Source organism: Girardinichthys multiradiatus, chromosome 7 (genome assembly GCF_021462225.1).
Source record: "Girardinichthys multiradiatus isolate DD_20200921_A chromosome 7, DD_fGirMul_XY1, whole genome shotgun sequence".
In the NCBI taxonomy this organism is placed as follows: Eukaryota; Metazoa; Chordata; class Actinopteri; order Cyprinodontiformes; family Goodeidae; genus Girardinichthys; species Girardinichthys multiradiatus.
In genome coordinates this window covers 41,213,968-41,239,622 of record NC_061800.1, presented here as the reverse complement: position 1 = coordinate 41,239,622, position 25,655 = coordinate 41,213,968, and the positions used below count along the sequence as shown (strand labels likewise).

Below are 25,655 nucleotides of genomic sequence, written 5' to 3'. Positions count from 1 at the left end.
ATGTGACCTACGAGTGACGTCTATGCGTTGGCCTCAGAACAACAGCCATGATTGGCTGAATAGTCCACTGCGCCCGCCCATGATTGAGGAAAAGAAGAAGAAGCAGAGCCCGGCACTGTGGGGCTGCAGCTGTTGATAAATCCATTCGGTTCTGACGCCACAAAGCTGCGAGTGTTTATTAGACGCTAGTTCCTGTTAGACGCTATTCAACACATCAACAGACTTGTTATTTTGGTTATGACGGGTGTACGATGATTTCCCTCAAAATACGATAATTTTATGTCTGTAGTACGATAATCCTACATTTCTCACCTGGTAACACTGGGGTGGAGCTTCTTTAAAGACTGAGATCAGCAGGAACAGGACCAGAACATTGGACGTGTGAGACCTTGAGGTAATCTTTATTCTGCTTTTCAGCTGCTTGTTTCTGTTTTATTTCTGAAGGTTTTATTTTAAGGAATTTAACTGCTGCTGATATTTAGAGCTTTGTGTTGTTCCTGCTGTTGTTAGTGTTATTGTAACATGTTGGGTCTCTGCTGTTTCTATGAGCTCAGAACAGTTTAAGCTGGGGAAAAAAAAAAAAAAAAAAGAAAACTGCCTGAATCAGTTTCGTTTTCAAAAAAAAAAAAAAAAAAAAAAAAACAGCATAGAAACTGAAAGTTTTCATTCACCACCTGCAGGTGACACTGCAGCATCGTGAGTAGCCTAACCCAAGCGAGCTGGTTTCAGAAATCAAACCTGTTTTTATTTCAGACCTGATCAGATGTTTTATCTTCAACAGGATCATATGTTTTTTTAGTTGACTATAATAATGTCAGCTGAGTGTATTGTTGTATAAAGACAGATATATAGTATAAACCTGGGAGCACACTCGGCACATGAAGTCTGTCTTTTCCACCTGAACAGTCAACCATTTGTTTCCATAGGTATCTTCTCCGTTATTGAAGCAACTGAGCAGTCAGGAGGTAAAAAAAAAAAAATGTCCAAGTGTAAACAACCAAGATGTAGCCCACCTTCCCAGGTAAGTTGCCTTTACCGATGTTCATGTGATCAGTGATATGAAGGCATGATATTTCTGTTTTTTAACTATAAACACAAGAATCAATCAGTTAATCAAACAATCAAAGATTTTAGTACTGCACTTTTAATATAGTCAAATGTAACACAAAAGGCTCCTGCAGAATAGAGAATAAAGGCTGACCTAATGGGTACAAATATAAATTCTGTAATTCTAAAAACCATAAAACAAATAAAACATTTAAACCATTTGCTTTTAGTATGAAATCTGAAACCCAAAAGATTATACTAAAATTGTAATAATACTACAGTTATTTATATCAAATTAATATGCAATACAACAAACTAAGAATAAACCAAGAGTTTATAAGCAAATAAAATAAAGACACATTTTCGACCGTTTAGGACAAGCCAGGCTAAAATAAAATCTTTTTTATTTGCTTTTTAAAACTTTAATATTCAAATCTTAGAATCAGAAAAAACTTTATTGCCAAGTACTGTTTCACACGTACGAATAATGTGCTTTGGTGGTAAGGTGCTACACATAGACAAACATACAGCTGACATGAATAAATTTGGAAATATGTAGTTAAAAACAAAAATAAGTTGTGTTGGAATGTTATGAGGGAAATACAAATACAAACTTTAAAAATATGCAATAACAACAAGATACAATTAACTGAATTAATGCTCTAAAGTCTGTAGGACGTCCGAATGTGAGGCCGTAATAAATTCAAGAAGTCTCACTGTGAGTTTTAGTTTCACCTTTAGGACTAAGCAGCAGTCTACTGACTTGAAGGACTGGATGTTCTGCACAGTGTGTAAAAGAAGGTTAGTCTATCTTAGTAGCTGACCGCTTATCTTTCACAAAATAATCTGTGAGCTTCAGCAGGAGTATTTTCACAAAAGAAATCATCATTTCAAAACAGCTTTTTGTATTTATTTGGGTTATTTATGTGTGATACTAAATTTTGTTTGATGTGAAACATTTGAATACAACAAAACAAAAAAGTATTAACCTGTAGGGAGAAGTTAGTTTTTAAAGTTCTGTCCTCTCCTTTATGTCCTTAGTATCCAGAAAGTCATCATCTTAAGTCGTAATGTTGAAGGAAACTTGTTCATCAACTTTAGATTTTAACACAAACTGTCTCTTTTTTCCAGGCTCTAGATGGCTCAGTGATGTGTTCAACATGTCGATTAAAGTTTATTTCTTCTATTGACTTCGATGAAAAGAGGGATGACCATTGTGCCTTCTCTATGAAGCTGTTTCAAACTATGGATGACCAGTCAGGCTTCTTCAGAACAGGCTTCACCTGGACAGAAACGGTGAGGTCAAACATCAGGGTTTTGATAGATCTTTTTTTATTTTTGAACATATGTTACTAAGTCTTTCTATCTGTGCTGGTCACAGAATTTTGTTAATGCAGAGCAACGATATACAGGCTTGTTAGTAACAAATCACTGCTTGAAACACTCAACCAATCCTTATGACTTAGGCTCAGTTTGTACAAAAAAACATTAGAAACAAATTTAAGGAACTTTAAAACAGAATTTCCTCTACTAACAGTCAAACAACCACATAATGGCTGCTGATTGTCTTTATATTTTACTATCTTGACTGTATGGTTTACATTTTTTATTATAATTTCTTTTACATTGAACTTAAATCTCCTGAAGTGTGGCTTTGAATAAATGTTGTTATAATCTTTAATTATTATTTCTATAGCAGGAAAGGCGTTTGTCTTTTGAATTTTAACACAAATCTTCTCTGTTGCTTTGGCAGGATGAGGTGAACCAAAGGTGCTCAGTGCCATGTCCAAATTGTAAAAAAACTTTTTGGCTGTCTGTTAACCTTCGTAAGATTATTGACAAGAGTGAAATAAAAATAAAGCTGTCTTTCACAACTGAGGTGAGTCAAGATAAACTTCTTCAGTCAATTTGATCTGTACAAAGCTGGTCAGGGCAAATCCTAAGGTTGCTTGACCTTTATGGAGGAAGCTGTTCTTATGAAGCTGTTCTTCAATGAAGACGGGCTTTTCTGACTCTAGACTCAGAGAAGAACTGTGGAAAGGTCTTCTCTGGGTTTTTTAACATGTCATTTAGGGATTTTCCACCATTGCAGATGCAAATCTAAATTAGAGCTGGTGCTTGATCCTGTTCCTAATTGGTTTGCTAAAAACACAACAAAGAACCAGTTGGGTTTCATATTTATTAAAACTGTCTCTTCCAGAAAATGTTTGATCCTGCCTCTGTTGTATTCCTAGTTTCTGTAGAGGGTCATAGTGCAGGGAGACATTTTATTGACTGTGCCTCTGAAAGTATTCATACCCACTGAAAATCTTTCACATGAAACTTCAGTGTTTTGGGGGAAATTTATGTTAAGACCATATTTAATTAGGACATAACTGTGAAGTAAGACTAAATGATCCATGGTTTGAATTTTTAATTTCTACAAATAAAAACCTAAAAGGTGTGGCATGCACTTCCACTCCCTTTAATCTGGTACCCAATAATAAAAAACAGTGCAACCAATTACCTTTTAAAAGTCACCAAAAAGTCAATCTGTCCGTCATTTAATCTGTGTATAAATCCAGCTGTTCTCTGAAGGCCTCAGAAGTTTGTTAAAGAACATTAGTGAACAAACAGCATCACAAAGACAAGTTTCCAAGTTTTGGACATCTCACAGAGCAATGTTTTATCCATCTTATGATAATGGAAAGAGTATTGCACAACTCTAAAACTAAAAGACATTGCCGTCCACCTAAATTGATCAGCCATGAAGGAAGAAGCAGCCATGTAGCCAATGCCAGGCCAGCAAAGATGTTGGAGCAGGTGCTTTGGTCAGATTAGACAAAACTAATTTTTTTTTTAAAAAGCCCTAGAACACCCCATTCCCACAGTGAGACATGGTGGCAGCATCATGCTGTGGGGATTGTTTTCTTCAGTCAGAGCCGAGAACCTGGTCAGAGTTGATGGAAAGTTAGGTGGAGCAAAATAAAGGACACTCCCGGGAGATTTAGGATGCAAAAGACAGGAGCGAAGGCTCATTATTCACATGACAACGACCCTACTAGAGCTACACAAGAGTGAGTCAGTTAAAACCATATTCATGTGTAGGAACGGCCTAGTCAAAGTCCAGAGCAAATCCCAAAATTAAATCTAAGGCAAGATTTATCAACTAATGTTCACAAACACATTCCATCCAACCTGACTGAGTTTGAACCATATGCCACAGAAGAAGGGCAAAACTCAACTCCCTAGATGAATAAAGCTGGCAGAGACACCTGAATAGCTGTTATTTTATTGCAAAGTGGTTCTAAAGATTATTAACAGGGGGACTAAATACAACTGGACAAGAATCTTCAGGTCTTTATATTAAAAAGATCACCATGTGTCATTTTCGGTCCACTTCATAATTATGTGTAATGTGGTGCAACGTTGGTTTTTCACAGAAAATCCCAATGAAAGCACAAACATCTGAGTAATCAAATTGAGTAATTTGTAATCAATTGTATAAAAATAAATGATTATGAACAGTTTTGCAAGGCACTGATGATGCAACATAGTCTATCACAGATAATATTCACATGAATAAATAATTAAATGAATGCAGTATGTTACTGTGTAAATACCTACTGCAGAGCCTAATTTCAGCTTTTGATTAAAAAAGCTAACTTGCTTTATATTGTCTTTGGTGTAATAAAGTTGACCGCTTCTTGTAAATTACTTCACTTTGCATTTACAAATGTTTATTTCTGTGTGCAGGGTAAAAAACAGGAAGACAAACATGGTTTGTAAAGTTATTTACTTCTGATCAGTTTGAAATAGGGGTGTAATGATACACAGAGATCACAAGTTAGTATGTATTGCATATAATAATAATAATAATAATATAATAAAATTAGATTTTATTAGTGCACTCTAAATTTAAAAACTTTCAGTGCAAAAGAAGCATAAAAAAATCATAAAAGCAGTCATAACAAAATAAAATCAGTGAGATCTGAAGATAAAAGAATATAATTTAAGCTCTTTTTTTAAAGGGCTCTGGTGCCCACAGATGATCTGGAAGTGTATTCCAGGTTCAAGGAGCTGCTGATCAGAAGGCGATGGATGAAAGTTTGCTCTTGTGGATGTAAAGGAGGGATGAGGCTTTCGAGAGGAGGGAACATGTTGTGGGGTGAATGGTTGTTTGAGGTAGGGGAGCATTACCATGGATGCACCAATGTATGAGGAGACAGATCTTGTAAAGTATTCTGGCAGGAACAGGGAGCCAATTGAGGGATTGTACAGGTCCTTCTCAAAATATTAGCATATTGTGATAAAGTTCATTATTTTCCATAATGTCATGATGAAAATTTAACATTCCTTTATTTTAGATTCATTGCACACTAACTGAAATATTTCAGGTCTTTTATTGTCTTAATACGGATGATTTTGGCATACAGCTCATGAAAACCCAAAATTCCTATCTCACAAAATTAGCATATTTCATCCGACCAATAAAAGAAAAGTGTTTTTAATACAAAAAACGTCAACCTTCAAATAATCATGTACAGTTATGCACTCAATACTTGGTCGGGAATCCTTTTGCAGAAATGACTGCTTCAATGCGGCGTGGCATGGAGGCAATCAGCCTGTGGCACTGCTGAGGTCTTATGGAGGCCCAGGATGCTTCGATAGCGGCCTTTAGCTCATCCAGAGTGTTGGGTCTTGAGTCTCTCAACGTTCTCTTCACAATATCCCACAGATTCTCTATGGGGTTTAGGTCAGGAGAGTTGGCAGGTCAATTGAGCACAGTGATACCATGGTTAGTAAACCATTTACCAGTGGTTTTGGCACTGTGAGCAGGTGCCAGGTCATGCTGAAAAATGAAATCTTCATCTCCATAAAGCTTTTCAGCAGATGGAAGCATGAAGTGCTCCAAAATCTCCTGATAGCTAGCTGCATTGACCCTGCCCTTGATAAAACACAGTGAACCAACACCAGCAGCTGACACGGCACCCCAGACCATCACTGACTGTGGGTACTTGACACTGGACTTCTGGCATTTTGGCATTTCCTTCTCCCCAGTCTTCCTCCAGACTCTGGCACCTTGATTTCCGAATGACATGCAGAATTTGCTTTCATCCGAAAAAAGTACTTTGGACCACTGAGCAACAGTCCAGTGCTGCTTCTCTGTAGCCCAGGTCAGGCGCTTCTGCCGCTGTTTCTGGTTCAAAAGTGGCTTAACCTGGGGAATGCGGCACCTGTAGCCCATTTCCTGCACACACCTGTGCACGGTGGCTCTGGATGTTTCTACTCCAGACTCAGTCCACTGCTTCCGCAGGTCCCCCAAGGTCTGGAATCGGCCCTTCTCCACAATCTTCCTCAGGGTTCGGTCACCTCTTATTGTTGTGCAGCGTTTTCTGCCACACTTTTTCCTTCCCACCGACTTCCCACTGAGGTGCCTTGATACAGCACTCTGGGAACAGCCTATTCGTTCAGAAATTTCTTTCTGTGTCTTACCCTCTTGTTTGAGGGTGTCAATAGTGGCCTTCTGGACAGCAGTCAGGTCGGCAGTCTTACCCATGATTGGGGTTTTAAGTGATGAACCAGGCTGGGAGTTTTAAAGGCCTCAGGAATCTTTTGCAGGTGTTTAGAGTTAACTTGTTGATTCAGATGATTAGGTTCATAGCTCGTTTAGAGACCCTTTTAATGATATGCTAATTTTGTGAGATAGGAATTTTGGGTTTTCATGAGCTGTATGCCAAAATCATCCGTATTAAGACAATAAAAGACCTGAAATATTTCAGTTAGTGTGCAATGAATCTAAAATATATGAATGTTACATTTTCATCATGACATTATGGAAAATAATGAACTTTATCACAATATGCTAATATTTTGAGAAGGACCTGTACAGCTGGTGTGATATGAACATATTTTTTGAGTTTTGTAATTACAATGTGAACAAAAAAAGCTGAAATATTTTTTTTTACTCGATAGTAAAAGAATAGACTAACAAAATGTATTTCAAAATAAAACTGTTGTCATTTAAATAAATAAAAGTAACGTTTTTAAACGGTAAACATATACATATTTTAAACCACACAAGATAAAATGTAATCAGGCATTACTATTGTATTCAGATTTGCAGATTTGGTTTTACATGTGACCTTTACAAAGAAAATGTTTTAACAAATAAATGCCCATTAAAGTGCAGCATTCAAGATAAAAATCTCAACTATAATTAAAATTCAAAACAGCAGTTTCCGTCCTATCTCTGTAAAAGACAAAGCTTACAGTACAGTTCATTTTATTTCCCTTTTAATTTTAGAAAAAGAAACTCTTTGCTCATATGGTAACATGCAGCAGCTGTTATTGATATTGGTGTCATGGGTAGTGGCCCAGTGCTGCGAATGATCACCATTTTTGGCTGTCCAGTATCTCCACAGTTACTGATGCACACTTTCTTCTGGTCCATTGGACAAGCAGCAATGAAGTGAACAGTATTTCCATAATATAAACAGGAATGAAATGGATACTTAATCCTTTATTTGGTAAATAATTTAGGAAATATGGAAAAGTTCATTATAGCTGTCAACTGGTTCCCACTCTTTGAGTTTAACCTGCAGTTTCTTCTATTTAAAAAGCACTGTTTGCTCCTTGCTGTCCTGTGAACGAGTGCCTCCAAACTCCCCTGATCATTAAACCATCCTCACCTGGTGCAAACAGCCTGCTGCTTCCAGGCTTGGAGACACATCCAGATCCGCACTCAGCCAGAAAGAGTGCAGCATTTCTATCTAGTTGAAAAAATACTTGTCTCTGTCAAACGGAAAGGCTTGTGCCAAAAACAATTATGGTATGGATCTGTGTACAATTACACCCCTAGTTTTCCAATCAAAATGACCCTTCTTTCTTTTACAAAAACAGTTTAAAGTATTTCTCTGTTCTCTCTGTAGAAAACAAACCGGCAGTAGACAACTCAGGTATGTACCTTGAAACAGAACTGACCAGTGGACAATTAAATCACTGGTCTACCAGTTAACACCAGGTATTCCACATAGTTCTGGAGTATTTTTGGGTCATGGTCTAATAGACAAATGATTCAGGATTATTCATCACAGCTGAAGACAGGTGAGGGCATAAAGAAACCTCACTTTTACAGCATCCCCTGCTCCGACATGTGTCTAATTAAAGTCACGCAGGTACACCACAAACGTTTTGGTAGAGACATATGTGAATTTTAATCAGAGGTGGAAAGTTACAAATGACATTTATCACGATCATTTAATTAAGTACAAATTTTACATATTTGTGATTTTTAGTTTTAAAATCTTTTACTTTACCTCAAGTAAATACGGATCAATTTTCTAAAAAGTGTTCAGTGCCCTCAACACTTACTGCTACTGCTGGTAAAAATCCTTCATATAATAAATTAATCATTTGTTATTCTACCATAATTGCACACAGATGTTTTTCTTAAAACTATCTTCTAAATTGACAATGATAATTAAAATAAATGGTAAATAAGATACAATTATTTAGTGGTTCTCTGGTCATATCAGCAACATAAAGGTGCTTTTATTCTACAAGTCACATCCACCCAACCTCCCTCTTTAAAGATTGCAGGTTAATACACAGTGTAATAAATGACTTAAAGCTCAGTGTCTTGCCTAAATGTGGTGGGGGAACTTGGAATTGAACTCGCAACTTTGTGACTGTCAGACAACTGTGTTGTTTTTTTTTTCAGACACAAACCAATCTGCAGACAGGAAATGTTGTAGAGTGAAGGTTTTCTATAAGTCCACTGGTGAGACGTTTGGTGCTGATAAAGATGTAATAAAACAACTAAATTCGGACAAATTTGTACAATTGGAGGAAACGAAGCTGGGTGACTGTTGCATCATCATTATGTTCTGTCCAATCACATCCCGCGTTGGATCAGATGTGGAGTCATCCATGAAAGATGCTACAGGTAATGAAAACTCTTTTTGTGTCAATACAGGGATCACAGCTAAAATTGTGTTTGTTTGACACTTTCAAACTGTATTTCACAGTTCAATGAAGGGAGGTTTGTCTGAATGAGATTATGGGCTCACCAGGTTCTAACTGCAGCCCTGACAAATAAAAACATATTTTTAGTATTAACTGTTAAAATTGACCTTCTTAATAACAAAGTGACACTTAGACACATAAAACATGTTTGCTCTTCCTTATTTAGGAACTAGATACACACGTGGACAAAATAGTTGGTACCCCCCAGTTAATGAAAGAAAAACCCACAATGGTCACAGAAATAACTTGAATCTGACAAAGGTAATAATGAATAAAAATTCTAAGGAAATTAACAAATGAAAGTCAGACATTGCTTTTCAAACATGCTTCAACAGAATTATTTAAAAAAATAAACTCATAAAACAGGCCTGGACAAAAATGATGGTACCCCTGAAAATAATGTGACCAAAGGGACATGTTGAATCAAGGTGTGTCCATTAATTAGCATCACAGGTGTCTCCATTCTTGTAATCAGCCAGTGGGCCTATATATAGGGCTACAGGTAGTCACTGTGCTGTTTGGTGACATGGTACCACACTCAACATGGATCAGAGGAAGCAAAGGGAAGAGTTGTCTCAGGAGATTAGAAAGAAAATTATAGACTAGCAAATTAAAGGTAAAGATTATCTCCAAGCAGCTTCATGTTCCTGTGACTACAGCTGCACATATTATTCAGAAATTTAAGATCCATGGGACTGTAGCCAACCTCCCTGGACGTGGCCTGATCAGGATGCCTCCAGGGCTTCTCCCTTTGGAGATTTTCAGGGCCTCAGTACTGGGAAGAGACCACAGCGAAGACCCAGAACTCGAGGAACTATAAATCCCATCTGGGAACGCCCTTGAAACCTCTAAATTGAATGATGCTTGGGTTTCCTTCCTTGACCCTTTCCTTGTGCTACCCAATCTCAGATATGTGGAAGACAACAGATGGTTAGATGGATATTCAGTTAGTTCAGTCAAAACTTAGAATGTTTTTATTATATTTATTTACCCAACATTAAGTAATACTTAAGGCTTCTTTTAAATTTGCTACATCAGAAAAAATGTAGTATCTTAATAATTAAACTACAGAACAAAGGTTATACTCTTTAAATGTGATTAAATCACAACTCTCTTGTGTTTCAGTCTCTTCATCGGGCAAACCAGTCATTTTGGTTCTGATGCATCACACCAGAGACGCTGAATATTCAACTGCAGGAACAAAGTGGTCTGAAGTGTATGAAAATGTTGTGCTTGATGTTGATGTTCTCTTCCATGAGACCCAACGAGGACTATTGAAATGTAGACGAAATTATGATGCTTTCAAGATTATTCAGAATGAGTTGAGCAAACGTTCAAAATAATGGGCGTAACAACACACCGAAATCATTGTTCTTTAGTTTTAAATCACAGTTTGGTATATTTTTGGTTTGCTTTAGTCGAGAAAAACATAAAAAGTAGCTACTGTAAAAATTATTTATGGTTCGATTTTATTATTAATAAAGGATAAGCAGGTGTAGCCACTGAGTGCATGGATGGATGGATGACACAATAAAACCACTTGTCATTTGTCAATTGTTTTATTAAGACTGTGCAGACATTTGCAGATAGAAAAGGATTAAATAGCTTTGCAGTGAAATATATATTTATTTTTTATATTTTTAGACAATCCTGCGTAAGGGATGTACTTTAATTCACCATTAAAGTGCAGCTGAAGGGAAATCCACTCTGATCAAAGAGATTGTCTCAACAGTACCAGTGTGCTTTTCATGCCATATGCTGGGCAGCATTATCTACTGGTTGAATGATGAAGAAAGCTGGATTCACCTGAATTTTCTCCTGTGCCAGTTATGCTTACATTCAGCTTCATGTTTCAGGAGAGAAATTTAGTTAAGTCCATAGCTATGTACCTTATTGCTGTTGGGGCATAGGCTGACATACAGTTTTGGTTCGGTCCAGCTTTCTTTCTCCACTGTAGATGCCTGAGAAACATTTAATTGTGCTATCTAACATTGGATTGCACGTATATATATTATGTGTGTGAGAGCTTCTTATTGTACAGTATTAATATTTTTGTAACAGGCACTGTTTAAAACACTAAGCATATGTGTTTTTGTTTTCATACAGAATAAATGGCTTCACTGAAGTCAGGATTGCAAATATTTTAAACACATTTCTTTTAATGATTCAATTACACAAAATCAGCATTACGTTTGGATCTGGTGGTGTTATTTCATCTCTGCAACACCTACAGGTAAACTATTTGCCATGTAGAAATATGTCAGTCAAAAATTATAGTAAACAGGGAGAAGCCAGGAGAGCAAAGAGAACAAAAGACATCTGGGAGAACAAAAGTATAAGTCGTGGAAACGGAGAAATGCAGGAGTGTAGGAGGAGGATCTGAAAGCTGACTGAATTAAATATGATTTTTTTACGGAGGTGAAAACTAGATGAAGAACAGGTAAACACAGAGGTGTGTATCATCTGGGGGGATAGCTGAACACAGAAACAGTTGTTGAACATAAGTAGCAGTATAAGAAAACACAGAAACAGAATGAAAACCAGAACAATAATAACTGAAAACATAGAAACCTTTGTTTAAACACCAAGGCCTACCTGAGTATTGTTGCTGACCATGGTCTACTGGCTACTACCAAGAGAGTAATGGGACTATAATACAAATTCAAATTTAAAATCATAAAAAAAAAATAGAATATCCTTTATTACCACTGTCACAAGTACAACGAAACAGAAAAAAGTTACCTGGCCTGTATATGCAGCAATAAATAATTTATGTAAAATAGAAAAATGTTTCCTCAACATTCCAAGTTCACTGTGCTCCAACTATCAACAGATCTCCGTGAGGTAAACACCACTGAGGTGGTGGACAGGGGGGACTCATGTCATTGATCTGCAGCCAACAAATCTGCAGCGACTGCTTATGGCCATCATGTCAGCGTGGACTAAAATCCGTCTGTCCATCCATCCATCTTCTATACCTGCTTATTCCTTGTCACGGTGTGGGGGGCATTGGTGCCATTAGGTGAGGAAGCCAGAGTATCCAGAGAAAACCCACATGTGCAGGGGGAGAACATGTAAACTACATGCAGAAACCTTGTTAAATCTATCTAATGGAGAATGAAAACAGTTCTGAAGGAAAGGGGGGTCAATCTACTAGTCGTAGTGTGCACCTCAAATCATTGGTCAGTGTGGGAGAAGGTAACAGACCGAGTTTTCACTGGACCAAGATTGTTTGGAATATTTATTTAAACAGTTGTTATATTGAGATGTGAGTTCATCCAGAGTGGAAGAAGGATCTGGAATTAGAGTTCTGAGGATGTGATTGGAGAGGACGTCCATGTTAATGTCCTTAATGTTCCGGAATGACATAAATCGAGGTGTCTTAGTTATGGACAGACACAGTGAAATGTTAAATGAAAGGAAGAAATCATCCGTTTTCTCAAGTTCATCAGCACAGCAGTTGGAGGGGTTTAGGCCAGTAGCAGAGGTATGGGTATGACACCATGGTATGGCCTTTTATGTGTGGGGGGAAGTCTGTGAACTGGTCAAATTGAAATATTTTCCAAGCATGATGAGAAGTCTAGTGAGAGGAAAATTAGAATTGTCCAGATGTGTGTTGAAATCTCCCACTAATATTACTCGAGGAGGGAGAGAGGACAGGTGAGTGAACAAATCAGCCAGATCATTTAAAAGTCATTGTGTGGCTTAGTGGGGCGGTAGACTGCAGCGATGATGGTGGGAGTGTTTGTTTATTACCAGACCTTCTCACTGCCATTTTCTTTTGTTTCTCACCATACCTTTTGTCCAATATACTGTTATAAGCATACACAACCGGTGTGTATGCTTATAAAGGTTTTAGATACACTTTCTCACTTAATAGGTCTCCTTATTTTCATTACAGTTTACATTGTAGATTCTCACCAAAGACATCCAAACTGTGAATGAACATACATGGAATTATATAGTAAACAAAATGTGTGAAATAACTCTAAACATTTTTAGATTTTAGCTTTTATACTTACTTTGCTCTATTAGCGTTCCCTCCATGAGCTTCATGAGGTGGTCACCTGAAATGGTTTTCCAAAGAGTCTTGAAAGAACTTCCCAGACGTTAATAGAGATACGGCCAGAGGTTAATATTTCAGTCATCACAGCAAAGGAATTCAAAATATAAAATCAAATTTAAAGAATTATAACATAATTTCATATGTGTTCATTCACAGCTTTGATGCCTTCAGTGAGAATCTACATACGATGTAAATAGAAACATAAAGACAACTAGAAATTCTGAAAGTGTCTCTAAAACTTTTGATTGGTAAGTGTAGTTTCACACACATTTCAGCAAATGTCCACACAGTCCTTAACTTTGATGTAACCTATATATTTTGAAATTGAACCCCTTGTTTGAAGTTTTTCTTCTATTTTATGTGTTCCACTGGCATATTACATTTTGCATGCCTCTTATTTTGTAATTTGTCCCGACTAGTGATGAGTACCAAATCTTTAGGATCTGTTCAAAATCCGTTTAATATAACATAATTTAAAATTAAATTAAATTAAAAGCAGCATTATATGCAAACAAATTAGTGAAAAACAAAGGAACCACCTCCTTGAACCACCACCTTAACGTGGTGGAGGGGTTTGAGTGCTCAAATGATCCTAGAGGCTATGTTGTCTGGGGCCTAAATGCCCTGGTAGGGTCTCCCATGGCAAACAGGCTCTAGGTGATGGGTCAGACAAAGAGTGGTTCAAGAATCCCTCATGAAGAAAAAAATATCGAGGCACGTGACGTCGCCCGGTACGGCGGAGCCGGGGTCCCACCCTGGAGCCAGGCCTGGGATCGGGACTCGTCGGAGAGCGCCTGGTGGCCGGGTTGCTCCTCGCGGGACCCGGCCGGGCCAAGCCCGAACGAGAGACGCGAGGCCATCCCCCAGTGGGCCCACCACCTGCAGGGGGAACCGTGAGGGACCGGTGCAAAGAGGATTGGGTGGCGGACGAAGGTGGAGACCTCAGCGGCCCGATCCCCGGATGCTTAGGCTGGCTCTAGGGATGTGGAATGTCACCTCGCTAGGGGGGAAGGAGCCTGAGCTTGTGCGGGAGGTCGAGAGATATCAACTAGAAATAGTCGGGCTTGCCTCCACGCACAGCGTGGGCTCTGGAACCCATCTCCTTGAGAGGGGTTGGACTCTGTTCTACTCTGGAGTGGCCCACGGGGAGAGGCGGCGGGCTGGTGTGGGTTTGCTTGTTGCCCCCCAGCTCAGCCGTCTCGTGTTGGGGTTTACCCCAGTGGATGAGAGGGTCGTACCCCTGCGCCTTCGGGTTGGGGAGAGGTCTCTGACTATCATTTCAGCCTCATGGGAGTTTGCCCAACCGGTTCACATGTGTTTTGTGGACCTGGAGAAGGCATTCGACTGTGTCCCTCGTGATGCCCTGTGGGGGGTGCTCCAGGAGTATGGAATCGGGGGCCCTTTACTAGGGGCCATCCGGTCCCTGTACGAGCGGAGCAGGAGTTTGGTCCGCATTGCCGGCACTAAGTCGGACCTTTTCCCAGTGCATGTTGGACTCCGGCAGGGCTGCCCTTTGTCACCGGTCCTGTTCGTAACTTTTATGGACAAGATTTCTAGACGCAGCCAAGGGCCGGAGGGGGTCGGGTTTGGGGACCAGTGGATTTCGTCTCTTCTTTTTGCAGATGACGTGGTCCTGCTGGCCCCCTCTAGCCAAGACCTACAGCATGCGCTGTGGCGGTTCACAGCCGAGTGTGAAGCCGCTGGGATGAGGATCAGCTCCTCCAAGTCCGAGGCCATGGTACTCGACCGGAAAAGGGTGGCCTGTCCTCTTCAGGTTGGAGGGGAGTTCCTGCCTCAAGTGGAGGAGTTTAAGTATCTCGGGGTCTTGTTCACGAGTGAGGGAAGAATGGAGCGGGAGATCGACAGACGGATCGGTGCGGCTGCCACAGTAATGGGGGCGCTGTGCCGGTCCGTTGTGGTGAAGAGAGAGCTGAGCCGAAAAGCAAAGCTCTCAATTTACTGGTCGGTCTACGTTCCTACCCTCACTTATGGCCATGAACTTTGGGTCATGACCGAAAGAACGAGATCCCGGATACAAGCGGCTGAAATGAGCTTCCTCCGTAGGGTGGCCGGGCACTCCCTTAGAGATAGGGTGAGGAGCTCGGCCATCCGGGAGGGGCTCGGAGTAGAGCCGCTGCTCCTCCACATCGAGAGGAGCCAGTTGAGGTGGCTCGGGCATCTATACCGGATGCCTCCTGGACGCCTTCCTTGGGAGGTGTTCCAGGCATGTCCCACCGGGAGGAGGCCCAGGGGACGGCCCAGGACACGCTGGAGGGACTATGTCTCTCAGCTGGCCTGGGAACGCCTTGGGCTCCCCCTGGAGGAGCTGGAGGAGGTGTCTGGAGAGAGGGACGTCTGGGCCTCTCTGCTGAGTCTGCTGCCCCCGCGACCCGGTCCCGGATAAAGCGGAAGACGACGAGTACGAGTACAAATGACGTCTCTCACTAAGACTTGAGTCCTATCGTTTAAGGTAAAGAGCCGTTTAAAAGAATCCATTTGTCACATCACGAACGTCACATCACTAGTCTCAACTGATACATGTTGCAGCCCTTTTTAAAGGCTTAACCCACATGCTTCGATTAAGGGTGATCGCAAACATACTGGCAGAAACAGGCAAAAAGTAGGTTCGCAATTATAAGAAGGGTCTGACTGCTGTAATGCCATCAAACATTTTTATTTTATTTTTGTTTTATTGTTTTATAAAAGACTAAAGTAAAGCTTAAATCTTAATTTCCCAGGGTTGTGAATACTTTTCAGCTTAACTGTACCTGTAGAAAGTCAGAAACAAAAGCAAAAAAGTAAGAAATGGCAAAGTAGCAAAAATATTTCATGTGCCGTAAGAAAAGATTTGACCAAACAGTTCTCACAAACTTTAGACCAATTTCGAAATTTACTTTCTGTCAGAATATTTAGAGAGTTGTTTTTAATCAACTTCATAAATTAATAGCCAATAACATTGGTGAGAAATCAAGTCAGGTTTTAATTCCAGCCATAGTATTTTGATGGCCCTTTATAAACATTTTAATGATTTTCTTTTCAATGTTGATTCAGGAAGCTCTGCTCTTTTAGTGCTTTTAGACTTTTGTGCTGCCTTTGATATCAAGTACTATAATATTTTACTTCATGACTTGAGCATGCAGTTGGCATCAAAGGCACAGCTTTATTTTAGTTTAAAATCCTACCTGACTGATAGAGAAGTTTTTCTGTTCATTTAGGGGAATACTCTTCCTCTACAGCTCCTCTGACTTGTGGGGTCCGTCAAAGCTCTGTTTTAGGTCCTTTGCCTTTTAACCTTTACATGCTGCCTTTGGGTTTTATTTTTAGAAAATTCTCTTCCACTATTTTGCTGATAATATTCAAGTTTATCTGCCAATTTAGGCAGACGGAGGCAATGCACTCCTATCACGTTTGAGCTGTCTGAACATTAAAATTAGTTCAAGTTTCTTTTTAAAGCCAATACTTTTATGATGCTTTTCTGTATGTTATTTTAGCAAGTTTTTTAATATTGTCATTGTTTTATCTGTTCATTTGACAAAATTGTAAAGCACTTTGGTCATCATTTGTTGTTTTTATGTGCTATATAAATAGATTTACATTGTAAGCAGCAGTGGCAATGTTTAGCCAACAAAAAAGCAACAACAAAGAATTCAGTTGTGTCAGAACTCTTTGGATTTAAAGACAAAGACACAAAACAAAAATGCATCAATAATCATAATTTCAATATTGACCGAAAGATTTGTGATAACAATTTTTTTTCCATCAACAATCAGCCTAAAAGTATAAATTATAAATTTTATTCAGGAAGCCAGACAAACTATTAATTAAGTCCACAAAATTGCAGTCTGGATCACAGGAAGAAAAATAAAAACAGGGACTTGATAATAGGATAAATAGTTTATTTAATGACACCTTACCAGGAAAACATAAACTTTGAACAAATCACCCAAAAATTAAACTGATCCCCAACATCCACAATATATGTTATTTATCTTGCTGCTCTGCTTTCTACATTGATATTGGTTCAAATATCCTTAGTGTGTTAGAAAATTGAAAATATCTCTCACGTCTAAAAATGTTATTGCTTCATGATGTTATGTCAGGATTGTTAAAGAATTGTTTTGAAATCCTTCAAAGTTTTATTTTGTACGAATCAGTTGTTGTAAAGCAATGTAAATTACACATACTGCCACCTAACGCGTACAAATATTTTAGTGTTTTTTATTTTATTTTACTGAAACAACATATATTCAAGCTTTAACTGTTTTTACATGTAACTGAATGCCTCCACCTTTAGTGTTTCCTTCAAATCTCAACAGTTTTTCTCGATGAAGTCGTCTCCAAAGTCGACCATTTTCTTCAAGGCGCTCAGGACCAGAAAGTCAACGTCATCGTTTAAGTCGATTTCTTCACTGTAGTTCTTCACAGGAAAGATGCAGTTGATGGGGATTCCCACTGCTGCACTGAAGTCCTTTATCTGAAAAATATAAAATATGGATTTTTCCACCACAGCGGTTCCTGGATCTAGCTCCAGAGCTGCCAGTACCAAACTTTTTCTAGGAACCAGTTTGGTTTTCCACAGAAAGAGCCAGCTCTGATAAATATCATATAATTTTGCCACTAAACTCTCACTTCCAATTAATGTTTGATCCTCTCTGTGTTTTATTACCAGTTCATCCCACAACACTCACCCAGATTGGATGGATGAATGTTTCCAATAGTGTTAAAGTACTTTCAGTTGTCAGTAGGACTAGAAATGTACTAAATTAGTTTTAATATGAACAGACTGATTCATAAAAACTGTTTTAAATAGCAGAAGGTGAATAGGAGAACCAATATAGGAGACAGTCAGCTCAGGTTAATTAGTTCTAATAAGGTTTTCTATTTATGTTGAAACTTTGAGGTTGTCTTGTTTTTGTTTTTTTTACATATTGATAAAGTTATTTTTTGCTATATATTATATTGATTATATTAGAAAGATCAATAGTAAAAGTACCTCAAGAGTGCTAAACTCAGAAAAAAGTCATCACAGTCTCAGTTAGAGTCTGAACAGATTGACTGAAACTCACCTTTTTCCTCAGGTATTTGCTCTTGTACACAGTTTTCAGGTCTTTCTCAATTTCACCACATGCATCATCAATGTGGGTCATCATGGCCATTTGAGGAATTCCTGGAGAGACAGAACCTTTCTCAGATCGCTTAGTTTTAGGTTTATCTCTGAAGAATTTAAAGTGATACACGTTAAAGGGAAAGTTTTGTTGTCAATTATAATTAATATATATAACATTTTACTAGAAACCAAGGCAATGATCTTCACATTTTCTTCATATATGTATATGTCTGAAGAATCTCAGGAAAAACAGGTCATAATAATTCGTAAACTCTGCTCTTACCCAGTTCACTGGCTGTTCCTCTGACGCTTTTCATCTTCTCCAGAATTGAAGGTTTAGTCTGAGCGTGGGCAGACATCACACAGACCAGGACATGAACTCTGTCGTCAGCAGAGGGGCTTTTGTTATAGCCTGGATCATTTTTAGTTACTGGAGAAACTTGGTTGAACTGGAAAACATTAAAATGACAAAGAATGTTTGAAATGTTTCTTTCACACAAACATGTTAGGAGGACTAATTTCATCAACTGGTTATCAAATCAAGAAATGATGCTCTACATCATCCTGATCTTTTCTGCCTCTGGTTGGGTAGTTTGTTAAGTTGAATCTGCTGAGAAATAATCTTCAAGGATATTTATCTGGACCTTCTGCACCAGATCTAAATATTTTAGCAGCCCAAGGCCATATCCAGGCCTTAAAAAGGAACACACCTGACCATCACAGTAATGGTTGCATTACCATACTTTGGACGTGTCGTGCTCAAATGAGCAGAAACAGAGCAGATTACTGGACTTCAGCTGTGGATCGTTTTATCAGAACAGAACAGGTTTGAAAAGGATCACAGGGCACCCCATGTGTTTTCACCCAGAGTCAGCATGTATGTCAACATGTCTTTAAGTAACCCGTTTAACAAATGAGGACAATGTATTGAAATAAGTGTTTTCCAACAGGGAAGTTTAAATATTTTGCTGTTATTTTTAAAGCAGACAGCTGATGCTATTGTTAGTGCATGTTAACTGGAAAAATATACACTGTAACAAACAATTTGCCTCCAGGGTTTATTTACTTAACTCTGGTCAAAACCTTGGGATTTATTGGTGGAAAAAGATCCCTCTGCAACTTACATCAGCATTATCCAAATGAACACAAAGCAATATAAGAAGCTGATTAATGCAAAGCATGCAGACTCATGAGAAGCTTTGTTATCACAAACTGCAAAAGAACCTCAGACTTTTTGAAACATGCACACATCAGAGATTTTAGAATTGATCTATCTTTGCATTAAACATAACAGGTTTCAGCTCACAATCATGCTTTTTTCCATTGAGGTTCCAGAGCTAAACTGGTGCCAGCAAATGTTTGTCTGAGGCACCACTGAGTAGCTCATTCTGAAAATCAGAGAACTACACAAGTGTCAGCACTAAATCTTAGCTGGTCCAGATGAAAGAACCTCTTACATCCCAAACTGGAGCTGGGCTCATGGAGACCAGCTCTGGATTAACATAAGCTGTCTGTCTCTTATTTTCCTCTTACTTAGTTCTAGTGTTTTACAGCAGAGAGCTGTGCACACACCTGCTAATGTCCACTGAAGCCATTGTGTGGATTGCATTCTTAAACACTGTTGGTCATTGGATATGACTACAGCGCTATTACGTCATCTTTCTGGAGAGATATTGAGGAAATATATGCAACATTTGTACAGAAATTGCCTTGATGCATTGTGATCCTCTCCAGAAACCTAGAATACAACAGGTAAAGAGCAGGTTCTCTGGCTGTGGAAAACTGTTTTAAAGATGAGTAAATAACTGTTTCTAGCACCAGCTTTGCTCATACACTAAGGCCACTTTATTGGATCTGGTTCCGATCATTAGTGTGCACTTTAAATTTGTTAGTACCAGCTATCCATCCCTTCCCATACCCATAATACTTGCAGTGTCGCAGGGGTCTGGTGTCTATCTTCAGGGGTCAGTGGGTGGGAGGTGGGCATATACTCTGGAGAGGATACATCCCAGGGCAACACAGATGAAGACTATGTAATACGTTATGCACTCAGAATTATACCTAAACACAATTTAGAGTAATTAAAACAACTTTGTAGTATCTAGAGGAACCTTTAATCACAAACTTTGCAAAAGTTCACTTATTTATTATAGTCCTACAAAGTATTTCAGACAGGCTTTTAGCCTTAATTCCAGTCTCTCAAAGGAAATGTGAAAACCTATCAGCTATTAAGATTGAGATATATTAACCTCACCATGAGGTTTGAACAAACATCTGAGAGTTGGTAACTTTTCAAAAATGTTTGCAGCCCCATATGCTTTCAACAGTCCCAACTGTACCTTGTGGCCCTCCTTTAAACGACCTTCTAAAGCCAGCTTGATGTCGTTAGGATGAACTCCATTGTTGCTCCCATCTTCCAGACCCATGATGTCATTGAAGACCACAGAGTAGAATGTCTTTGAGCTTCCTCGTCCTTTGGCGAATTTATGAGTATCATACTGATGATTGATAGATAGATAGATAGATAGATAGATAGATAGATAGATAGATAGATAGATAGATAGATAGATAGATAGATAGATAGATAGATAGATAGATAGATAGATAGATAGATAGATAGATAGATAGATAGATAGATAGATAGATAGATAGATAGATAGATAGATAGATAGATAGATAGATAGATAGATAGATAAGACTTCCTCACCGAACTTACAAAACATTGTAGAATCTACTTTGTCAAATTCACAAGCTTCAAGAAGAAGATCAATATTTTTCACCATCAGCATGAAATGAACTAAACTTATATAGCACTTTTCAAGTCATCCTGACCACACAAACCACTTTTAACTGAGTTCAACAGAAACATCTTAGTTTTCTTACTTGTTTGGTGAAGCTTTTGTCAGACGTGGTCGCACTAGCCAAAGCAGGACTCGTAACTCGTTCTCGAAGGACATTACTGACAGAGTTAATGAAACTGGATTTTCCAGCTCCAACAGGTCCATATAGCAGGACTCGAAGGTACCTGATGTCCTCTCTTGCAGGTTTGTACTCCTGCACATACTGAAGATCCCTTTGTCTGTCTCTGAGAACATCAAGTACATCAGTTAGGTTCTGTCTGAAACAAATGTCTGACAGATGCATATACAACTCCAATTGGAAAGGAACAAAACAAACAAATAAATCCCAGCAGAACTCAATAAATTCAAATGAGATTATTTATTTTATTTCACTCAAACAACTCTGCATGTTTAGCACAGAAGAGAAAGCTTGAAACAATGAGATTTTCAGCCACATCAGCTGACTTCAGATCAGCTCAGAACCGAGGCTTAATGTGCTGTGATTGTTGTCCAGTAGTGACTAAATACAATAATCTAGAAATATTTCAGAAGCATCTGTGAACAGAACTGGTTGAAATATTATCGAGTAATAAAACAGAACAGAGAGGAAACAATCTAGCTTTAGCTAATCACTAGAGTAAATATTTATGCACAAGAACATTCTGTTTAAGAAATAGAAAGTGCTTGTGCATGAATTGGGAATTTATTTCAAACTTCAAATTTGGGGTTTCTCATTTCAAGTTGAATAAACAGTTGAAATGTTTGACAAGTTCAACATGGCTTCCTAGAGGTTAGAAAATAGAGAAAGATCCGATGGTATCATTTTTTGTTTTGGTGTTTGTTTGTTTGTTTGTATTGCATTAAGTAATTTCCACATACAGTTCTGTGAAGAACTATTGTCGGACTACTTCTGGTTTTGTATTTTATGCCACAGGTAAATAATTGACATCATTGAAACATTTTAATTCCCGACAAATTAACCTGAATGAATACAAAATACAGCTGTCAAATTATGATTGCATTTAACACAAAAAACTATTTACTTGACCATGTGTGAAAAAGGTATCACAACTCATGTTAACTCATCAAGGTTAATTAGCCAAAGTCTGCTTTATTGTCAGGTCTACTGCATGTACAGGACATACAGTGGATTGAAATTGTGAAGCTTAATTGCTAACGGTGATCCTGAGGGCTTTAGCTCCTGGTAGGGTCTCCAATGGCAAATTGGCCTCATGGAGGGGTGAGACTAAGAGCAATTACAATGACTCCGATGATATGACTAACTATAAGAAGAGGGGAACATTGCCTGGATTAGGGTGACAGGGGGCACCCTTCTGGAGAGAAAGCAAACAGACAGAACTTACTAGATGGTAAGCATCATAATTTCAGCTAATTGTTTTTTTTAACTGTTCATTCATTTTTTTTCTTGGAAATACTGACTGTTTTTAGATTGTGAGAGGGCTGGTCAATGGACCAGTTCAGATGAGCAAATTATTTATGCAACAACAAACATCCCAGAGCTCCCAGCCTGAGGCTTGGAAAGAAAAAGTATCAAAGTTATAAAAACTCATAAATGTACTTTTTGTCAAATGCATTAAACAATTCTTTATTTATTCATTCATTGCTCCATTTATTCATCTTTAAATACTTGACAGTTTAGTGGATATTATTTATTAAAATGTCCTTGACCCCTGAACCATGGCTGGGCCAAAGTGACAGAATGGGCCCAGGTGTGGGTGTGGAGATAAGGTAACAGTTAGGGAGGAACAGGAAGATACGGGAGATAAGATGTGATAAATTATTGATTATTTATTTTGATAGAGATTGTAATCCATCAACCAGTCAATTAAATGTTGACAGAAACTATCTTACCTTACATTTATTTTTTATATCATGATAAAAATCTGACACCATTCCCTCCCTCTTTGGATGAATTCCAGTCAGAGTTTATTACGACAGCTTTTTCTCATACCCCAGAAGAAAACCTGATATTTAATCCTGAAACATTTTCATGTTAGCTGTCAGTGTTCAACTGATCTGATTGTCATGTTCCTCCATCATTAAATGTAGTTACTTTCTTACACTAAGATGAACCCAGCAGAGCCTGTCATACAGAGCCCTCCCTCCTTATAACTAACTGCTGCTTAACTTTTACAGTGATTTAACAAAGAAGCAGCTGTAAATAGATCAGCTTTGAATGTGTTACAGTAAACTCACCCCCAGCGTAGTTGCCTCCATGGTTCATCCAGAACTGCACAGAAGCATAAATTATTATTTTGCAAAGACAACAGAAAGCTTTCAGGAACAAGATAACTCACGTGGAGACTCTGGAGTCTGTTCCTCTGTAACGACAAACAGGAAACATGTTCAAAGTTTCAACCATCCTGAAACATAGTCAGTAATTGGGAAGCCAGTGAAAAGTTAAAATGTGACAACAATGAGTTTATTAGCTATTTAATTTTCATTTATCCAAAATGACACAGACAATATTTGAAAACCGTCGTTTGTTTTCTTGGTCCTTACTTTTAGGGGGATTGTTTCGCCACAGGATTCTCACTAAACAAATCAAATGAGATAAAGAGAAAATGATGGATGGGAAAATAAGCTGTTTTTACAATAACTTTTTTACTCAGAGACTAAATAATTAGATTATTAATAAAAATCTGTTTGTAGAGCTGCCACATAGCTCAGTGATATGCAGAGACTGTAGTCCTCGCTGCAGCCATCCTTGATTCAAATTACTGCAAGTCTTCCACATTTCTGTCCATCCTTTTCCTTTCAACATACTAATGAATAAAGTCCACTAATGCCACAAAAGCTTTTTCGCTTCAAGCTGTTACTGATCTGGTAATAATTCCCCTATTAAGTAGAAAATGTCATCATCTTTCCCTTAACTGCCACAGGCAGATGATAATGAACAATCAAACATGTTTACTCATCAAAATCACATGAAAACTTCCTGAAAATCTATATCAAAATATTTTGAAAATACTTACTGATCCAACCAAACATCTTTCAGCAGCAATATTCTCTCTTCGAAGTGAAACTACAAGCATCCAGCTCTTGTTTCCTGCAACACCCTATTTATGCAAATCACTTGACTTCTCAGAAACCACTCTTGTTTTTTATACCTGTTGGCATTTACTTTCACTTCAGGACACTCTGTTCTGCCCTCTGTACTTATAGTCCAGCCCAAAATTATTAATGGCCCTGGCAAATTTAGTTTTAAAATAATTTTCATTCAGCTAAGATGTTTTTTTTATATATATATTAAGAGAGAGGAATGAAAGGAGTATAATTTTTTAATGATCTGTTTTCATTTCGATTTTATAAAAAACGGTATGTTGAAAATTATTCTTATGCTCCTCAGTAATTAATGTAAAACTCTTTACTGGGCCTGGGCCTGCTTGCCATCACCCAACATATTGGTAAAATTGACATATTTATTTAAATCAATCATTTCTAGGGTGTTGGGACCATACAGCCATGGATTTCGACACCAAAACTCCGGTACATACTTTTCTGGAACTTTTCAAAATAAAGTGCATTAACCTTCTTCTGGCACAGCCAGAAAAGGGGGATAACTGCGGACTTCCTGCGGCGCCATTACCCAAATAAAAGCCCCCACCTTTCCACAAGTCTTTCTCTTTCCACACGCCTCCGAGGAGGACGGTTCTGGAGAGGCCCAGCGCGCGAATGTCTTTTGCTGGCAAAATTACATAAATTCAACTTGATCCAAAGCCATACGATCATCGATCATATGCAAAGTTAAGTAGAATGAAATACTGTCTGTGTCTCCGGTATTTTCATTCATGAACGGGGAACTTAAGGTGTAAGAGTTGCTTACATTTTCTCTTCGAGGCCCCACAGAAGCAAAACTGTATCGAGAGAGAGAGAGGCCCGGCCAGGATGCAGTCTCTCAGCCTGAAGGAAGACGGTAGAGACCACAGGGGACAACGTTCGTTCTTCATCCACAGTTGGAGGTTATCGGGAAGCTAACCCTATCATTCACAGTGCGAACGCAGAGGTTCCGCTTGTTTGACTGTGGACGTTTCGTCGAACTTCATCGCCCTTGGACAACATATCCTCGCTACAGTCAGAGGTTAGGTTTGGGCAGATTAACAGATAGGTTTAGGATGAAATGACCTAAACGTTTTCATGTTATGAAGTTTTGCTTTGTGGAACCTGGCTATCTTTAGCGCTGGTAGGCTAGCTACGGCACGCGCCGGTTCTGTGTTCTGTATGTTTTAAAGCTAAGATAAACTTTATTTAAAGGGTGGTTTTAACCAGAACATTGCTCATAACGCGCCGTCCGCGCTTATGCATTTTAACCCTTTTATTAACCTGGTATTTTAAAGGTATGTGTTGATTCTGGTGCTAAGTTATTAGCTTCTTTGTTAGCCCAACGGCCAGCCGGTAAGAACACGTGTGTGCTAGCATTAAGGCTAGTCAACATAAAGGTTGTTGGTTTTCAAGCTAGTGAATAATCGTCCCTGAACATCATTTACTAGATTTGATAACTAAGTAAACACCATTAAGCCCCATTTCTCCAGAAAGATTTGACTCTTTTCCAAAATATTCAATAATA

General features: G+C 38.5%; 2 protein-coding genes across 3 annotated transcripts in view; one reads left to right on the top strand and one right to left on the bottom strand.

The window, feature by feature from the left end:
* The first annotated feature begins 83 nt into the window (after window positions 1-83).
* On the top strand, window positions 84-11,179 carry LOC124871522. 2 transcript variants are annotated; one of them, XM_047370884.1, is made up of 8 exons: window positions 84-394; window positions 927-1,021; window positions 2,179-2,343; window positions 2,801-2,926; window positions 4,783-4,807; window positions 7,959-7,985; window positions 8,750-8,974; window positions 10,180-11,179. In XM_047370884.1, the coding sequence occupies exons 2-8, from the start codon at window positions 980-982 to the stop codon at window positions 10,395-10,397; spliced, it is 828 nt and encodes a 275-aa protein (XP_047226840.1). In that variant the 5' UTR covers window positions 84-394; window positions 927-979; the 3' UTR covers window positions 10,398-11,179. The 2 variants fall into 2 exon arrangements, with proteins under 2 accessions (XP_047226840.1, XP_047226841.1); XM_047370885.1 differs by lacking the exons at window positions 84-394; window positions 927-1,021 and adding an exon at window positions 1,048-1,848.
* Window positions 11,180-17,002: 5,823 nt separating this feature from the next.
* The window catches only part of LOC124870999 (interferon-induced protein 44-like), a 36,443-nt gene continuing 27,790 nt past the window's right edge, over window positions 17,003-25,655 (bottom strand). Inside the window, exons 2-9 of the mRNA XM_047369915.1 lie at window positions 23,591-23,623; window positions 23,386-23,409; window positions 23,285-23,318; window positions 21,111-21,312; window positions 20,567-20,725; window positions 18,511-18,676; window positions 18,187-18,287; window positions 17,003-17,594 (exon numbers count right to left, since the gene is read on the bottom strand). Coding sequence (XP_047225871.1) covers window positions 17,430-17,594; window positions 18,187-18,287; window positions 18,511-18,676; window positions 20,567-20,725; window positions 21,111-21,312; window positions 23,285-23,318; window positions 23,386-23,409; window positions 23,591-23,623 — 884 coding nt within the window. The 3' untranslated portion in view covers window positions 17,003-17,429. The remainder of the gene's footprint in view (window positions 17,595-18,186; window positions 18,288-18,510; window positions 18,677-20,566; window positions 20,726-21,110; window positions 21,313-23,284; window positions 23,319-23,385; window positions 23,410-23,590; window positions 23,624-25,655) is intronic.

Bases quoted from the DNA above. Each gene is read 5' to 3' on its own strand.
- LOC124871522 (XM_047370884.1), top strand. From the start codon at position 980: ATGTCCAAGTGTAAACAACCAAGATGTAGCCCACCTTCCCAG. The intron at 7,986-8,749 runs GTATGTACCTTG...TTTTTTTTTCAG, and splicing joins ACCGGCAGTAGACAACTCAG to ACACAAACCAATCTGCAGAC. The intron at 8,975-10,179 runs GTAATGAAAACT...CTTGTGTTTCAG, and splicing joins ATCCATGAAAGATGCTACAG to TCTCTTCATCGGGCAAACCA.